General features: G+C 42.2%; 2 protein-coding genes across 2 annotated transcripts; one reads left to right on the top strand and one right to left on the bottom strand.

Annotated features, from left to right (window-relative positions):
• Nucleotides 1–419: 419 nt before the first annotated feature.
• LOC130720933 (uncharacterized) lies at nucleotides 420–1815 on the bottom strand. The gene is made up of 3 exons (XM_057571637.1): nucleotides 1517–1815; nucleotides 1109–1444; nucleotides 420–1015 (listed from the first exon to the last, which is right to left on the bottom strand). Exons 1-3 carry the CDS (start codon nucleotides 1607–1609, stop codon nucleotides 755–757), a joined length of 690 nt encoding a protein of 229 aa, XP_057427620.1. The 5' UTR covers nucleotides 1610–1815; the 3' UTR covers nucleotides 420–754.
• A 1300-nt stretch (nucleotides 1816–3115) lies between these two features.
• Nucleotides 3116–5482, top strand: LOC130719399 (uncharacterized). Its single transcript, XM_057570024.1, has 3 exons — nucleotides 3116–3460; nucleotides 3875–4073; nucleotides 4650–5482. Exons 1-3 carry the CDS (start codon nucleotides 3116–3118, stop codon nucleotides 5480–5482), a joined length of 1377 nt encoding a protein of 458 aa, XP_057426007.1.
• Nucleotides 5483–5727: the final 245 nt, after the last annotated feature.

Genomic DNA, 5727 nt, shown 5'->3' with positions numbered 1-5727 from the left:
TCTAAAACTATTGTTACATTTTCTTCCATATATAACCTCATTAAGGAGGATAAGAAATTGAATTTATGTTACTCCCTCTGTCCCAAATTTATAGTAACTCATTTTCTATTTCTCTGTCTAAAAATACACATATTAAGAACCCACATATTAACAAAGTGAAAAAATGATTAAAAACTGAAGAAAAACACATATTAAGAAAATGTAATAAATTTTGTTAATAAATCACTTTTAGTAGTATAACCGTGATTTTATAAATTTACTTATAATTAGAGATAAATTAGTGTTATACTTATGTAGTGACCGAGTGAATACTAATTTAAAAATTCTTAATAAATGAAAGATGCAATTAATAAATTATAAGATGTTGTGAAATACACATATTAAGAAACCCACATATAACATTGAGGATGCTTGGTGAAATATCATATAATTTGAAATAAAATTCAGCTAGTTATATGTTGGAAACGAGTGAATACTAATTTAAGTTTCGTCTTACATTGACCAAATCACGAAGCAAAAGTCAATAGTCCTAATTAAACACAACCCACAAACATTTCCATACATTGACACCGACTAAACACACCCAACTAACACAAACGTTAGTTAAGTATTACTGATGACGATAATAAAAAACTAGATAAGTGCATGGCCCTGGCAAAGTAAGTCACAGATAGAGGTGTACGGGTCAACCGCATGAATACCCTCCACCCGCTCCATCATTTAACCTCTCCGACCCCGTCCACCAGATCCATCATCATCTTACAACGTGAAGGAATAACACATCAGTCTCTAATCGGAATGTGCAAATGAGCTTCTCCGCACCCGTTAGATTAAGCATTCGAACGATGTCAAACCAAGGCTTACCGCCCAGGTAACGACTGCAAAGGTTCTTTTTAGGGCCTGTTGGATGAGTGTAGAGTTCAACATAGTTGTAGACGTTTAGCTCTTGCACAATCTCAAAAATGTAATGCACCCTACTGGGTAGAAATCTTTTAACCAGATCAGGCGGAAATCTCTGGAAAAAAAATTAAGTACTATTTTAGAAAAGAAATTATGAAATCATGATGAATTAAAGGTACAGAGAGTGGAAATTAAATTAATGAACTACCAATTGAACTTTTGCCTGTGCAAAGCGTTCTTGAACGGCCACATCCCACTGATATATCTTCCGGAATTTCGTCACGGGCAAAGCCCAGCTCCAAACCGACAAGTCAAACCACAGTGGCCCAGGACCAATGCCATAATGGAAGATATAACATCCTCCTTCCAGATTGTAGTATTTAGCAATTGTTTCCACACCCTTCACAAATTCGGGCATGCCATTCTTGTAGCCAGCAGTCAGCTCAAATGTGCGTCCAAACTCGTCAGTAAAGTTCACTGTTTCATACTCCATCATAGTTCTCCACCACGCCCAGAAGTTTAGATGAATTGGGATGAAAGAAATCTACATGATAATAGTCATATTAAGTAGATATACTTGATTCCCATGCATGAACTAAAATTATAAAACACTTACCATTTGCAGTAACACCCACAAACAAGTGAACATGTCCACCCTCGGATTAGTGTTTTTTATCGTGCTGCATGTTGTTTCCAGAGAGCTATCCATGTTGGGTGCAAAATCACAATGTCTAGATCCAAGCTATATGAAGCACCTTTGAGAAGGTATGGGTGATTTCTTCTTTTATAGGGTCAAATGATTGTGGCAAACAGTTGAAAACGCAACTACTCATCTCCCAACCACTCTTTTCCCTTTCCAATGTTGCGAAGACCGGAGGAGAAGCTGACCTCGGATCCGGAATGCGGTTGCATGAAGCAAATGATAAAAGCAATGGTGTAAATATCTTTCAGAATACCGATTAACACCGTATGCCATTGAAAAAAAACCGTATCTTTGCTATTAGTTATTTTCACATTCAAACGTGCAATTTAAATTGTGAACCACAGAGATCATTACAAGCAAACTTTTTTTTATGCTTGTGAATGACTTTCCTGAGAGTTTATGAATCTAAATAAATTATAAGGTAGTATAAATATGAATTAAGACAAAAAAAAGTAATAGGACCATTTGATTTGATTGATATAATTCACTTTTACGTGAATTTTCTATAAACATTTAATCTTTTATCTTTTATTTTATCAAACTTAATTCCCATATGGACCGGGCGGGACATAAGGACTTCCATGCCCGCCCTAAACAAGGAGTTAGCCAGACGAAGGAAGCCACGGCGGGAACCGATAAAACACTAGGGTTCCTCGCCCTCTCTTTAGGCAGACCCACGATCCAGCTGGAAGATTCTTGTGGATTTGTCTTATATGCATAGGGATTTGGGCCCTAGTTGTCAGGCCCAAATGTAGGAAAAGTCCATAGCATGACCAACCTCTATAAAAGGGAAGGTCATCATCTTGTACTACCAACTTTTATGATCATTAATGAGAATTTACTCTTTTATTACCTCTTTACTATTTTAGTGCTCTGCTAGGGTTTGATTTTCCTTCCTTTTCTCACGTAAGCACATCTAAGGACAGAACATTGGCGCCGTCTGTGGATCTAACCTAGATCTACCAGTGACGTAGAAGGTGAGAGTTACGTTTCATGGAGACCCGTTCATGCGGCGTGGGCCGATGCGATCATCGCCGGAGAGGTGGTGTTCGTCAGGGCGGACGCGGCGGCGGTCGGGACAACAATCGTGCCATACTGCACAAGCAAGAGCAGGAAGCTTCCTCTGAAGGGGTTCATTCAGTGGTGCAGTCACCAGCGTCGCCGGTGAACTTAGCTCCAGGAAAGCCCTCAGATCTGATAGCCAAGTCAGATCCAGGTGTCATGCGACGATCAACGCCGCCTGAATACGTGAATCTAGAAGACCTTAAAAACAGCGCTCCGAGGAAAACGCAAGAAGTGATGACGGGTATCACGCCCGTGGCTTTGCAACAAATGTTGGATACCTTGCAAAAAGTACAAACCCAAAACGAGCAGTTACAAGCCCAAGTCGAATATTTAACTCAGAGGCAAGATTTTAAACAGGGACAACGTCTTGAGGCTGAGGACGTCGTCGAATTTCAACCTTTTGTTCCAGCCATCACCAAGGTGGACATACCAAAGCATTTGCAAACAATGGCATTAGACGCCTTTTCTGGCGACTCTGATCCCATGGAACATTTGAGATATTTTAACACTAAAATGGTAATTGGTGGGGCAACGGACGCGGTGAAGTGCAGATTATTGCCTTCAACATTCAAAGGAATGGCGATGCAGTGGTTCATTAGACAACCGCCCTTCTCTATTGACAATTTTACCAATCTGTCTACCAAATTCCTAACTCAATTCTCCGCCAACAAAACTACAAAAACAACTATGTTTGATCTCATCAGCATACATCAGCAGCCAAGGGAGAAGTTAAAGACCTACATGGCACGCTTCAGTAAGATGGTTGTTCAACTGGAGGAGGATAACCCGGATGTATGCTTGGCGTCTTTCAAAAATGTCCTTAGGGCGGGGGATTTGAATCGAGATTTAACAAGGCGACCAGCGAGGGACATGATGGATCTTCGCGCTCGCGTTCAGGAATTCATCCTAATTGAACAAGATGATCAGAAAAAACAAGAGAGGGAGGAAGGGCGCAAGCATGCCCAATCTGGCGGTGTTCCACAGGAGAAACCCAAGGCTGGAAAGGAAACAAGGATAGCTCAAACTCCGCGTATGCCAAGGCCTGGACCATATCAAAACTCCAAACCCGGATTTCAAAATACATGGCACAGAAATCCCCAAGGTCCCACTATAGCCTCGGCTGGCCAGCATGGTGCCTCGCCAACTCCAGTCCCGCTTACTAAGTTGAATGCTCCCCTAAGCACCATCTTGAAAGCAGTTGGGCAGACAAATGTTGTACAATATCCACCGCCGCCTCGGCGGCCACCAACTAATGTGGATACAAACAGATGGTGTGAGTACCACAAAACGTTGGGGCACACCACGAATAATTGTTGGAACTTGCGGCGGGAGATTGATCGGCTGATCAAGGCTGGCCATCTGGCAACAACACCAGAGGCCACTAAGGTAACTCAAGGGGACAAAGGTAAAGGAAAGGAGATAGTTGAAGAGTTGGGCGATCCTGTTGGGGAATGCTCATCCATTGCAGGAGGATTTGGAGGGGGCGCGATTTCAAGCAAGGCTAGAAAGCGTTATGTGGCGGCAGTGCATTCAGTACATGAGGCATACGAGGGCGAATGTTGGTTGAATCACTCTCCCATTATATTCACCCCTCAGGATTTTGCACATGTTATTCCTCATGACAACGACCCAATTGTAGTAACAATCAGGGTTAACAATTACATGACTAAAAAAGTGTTTTTAGACCAGGGATCTTCGACGGACATCATCTATGGAGATGCCTTTGATCGCCTTGGGTTAAAGGAGTCAGACTTGAAACCATACAAAGGAACCCTGGTAGGGTTTACAGGGGACCGTGTCAATGTGCGGGGATACGTGGAAATACCAACAACTTTTGGTGAAGGAGAGTTTGTCAAGAAATTTCAAGTGAAGTATCTAGTATTGGCGTGTAAAGCCAATTACAATGTACTTTTGGGGCGGGACACCCTTAACAAGCTGTGCGCTGTCATTTCAACTGCTCATTTAACTGTCAAATATCCAGCCTGCAATGGGAAGGTTGGGGTCCTACGCGTAGACCAGAACGCAGCAAGAGAATGTTACCTAAGAAGTGTGGCGCTCTATGGGCGAAAGGAAAGCCATCGTATCACAGAAATTTTTCCACAAGAAGGGTTTAGTTTAGACCCAAGGGACGATGCTGATGATTTCCGCCCACAACCTTTGGAAGAAACCCAACCGGCACGAGTCAAGGATAAGGTTTTAAAGATTGGCAGCAGTTTCATGGATAAAAAATTTTCAAGAAAAGTTGGCAGGAATATGGAGGTATACGTGGATGACATGATCGTTAAGTTCGCCAGGGCAGGTGACCATGGCGATGATCTTAAGGAAGCATTTGCCCAACTAAGAAAATATCAAATGAAGTTAAATCCTGAGAAATGTTCATTTGGGATTCAAGGGGGAAAGTTTCTGGGATTCATGTTAACATCAAGGGGGATAGAAGTAAATCCAGATAAGGGCAAGGCGATCTTGGAAATGAAAAGCCCAACAAGTGTCAAGGAAGTACAACGCTTAACAGGACGCATGGCTGCCTTGGCACTTGTTTTGCCAATGGCGGGAGACAAAGCGGCTCCATTTTTCACTTGTTTGAAAAAGAACTCAAAGTTTCAATGGACTGAAGCATGTGAACAAGCTTTTACTAAATTGAAAGAATCATTAGCAACGCTACTGATACTATCCAAGCCCACGCCAGGTGTTCCTCTGACGCTATACTTGGCAGTCACGGAAAAGGCGGTTAGTACGGTGTTGCTTCAGGAAGAAGGGAAAAAGCAGAAGGTCACCTATTTTGTGAGTCATACTCTGCAAGGTGCTGAATTGTGATATCAAAAAATTGAAAAGGCGGCCTTGGCGATTCAAAAAATAACAAGGCGCCTTAGGCCATATTTCCAAAGTTTCCAAATCAGAGTTAAAACCGACGTTCCCTTGAGGCAGGTACTCCAGAAACCTGATTTGTCAGGGCGGTTGGTCAGCTGGTCAGTCGAGTTGTCAGAATATGATATACAGTATGAACAAAGGGGCCAAGTTAGAATCCAAAGTTTGATCGACTTTGTGGCGGAGTTAACACC

Source organism: Lotus japonicus, chromosome 5, assembly GCF_012489685.1.
Source record: "Lotus japonicus ecotype B-129 chromosome 5, LjGifu_v1.2".
Lineage (NCBI taxonomy): Eukaryota > Viridiplantae > Streptophyta > Magnoliopsida > Fabales > Fabaceae > Lotus > Lotus japonicus.
This window is presented reverse-complemented; position numbering and strand designations above follow the sequence as displayed.

Coding starts and splice junctions, on each gene's coding strand:
- LOC130719399 (XM_057570024.1), top strand. CDS start 3,116: ATGGCATTAGACGCCTTTTCTGGCGACTCTGATCCCATGGAACATTTG. Junction 3,461..3,874: donor TGGAGGAGGATAACCCGGAT/GTATGCTTGGCG, acceptor GCAGTTGGGCAG/ACAAATGTTGTACAATATCC. Junction 4,074..4,649: donor GGTAACTCAAGGGGACAAAG/GTAAAGGAAAGG, acceptor TCAAATATCCAG/CCTGCAATGGGAAGGTTGGG.
- LOC130720933 (XM_057571637.1), bottom strand. CDS start 1,609: ATGGATAGCTCTCTGGAAACAACATGCAGCACGATAAAAAACACTAAT. Junction 1,445..1,516: donor TGTGGGTGTTACTGCAAATG/GTAAGTGTTTTA, acceptor ATTATCATGTAG/ATTTCTTTCATCCCAATTCA. Junction 1,016..1,108: donor CACAGGCAAAAGTTCAATTG/GTAGTTCATTAA, acceptor TTTTTTTTCCAG/AGATTTCCGCCTGATCTGGT.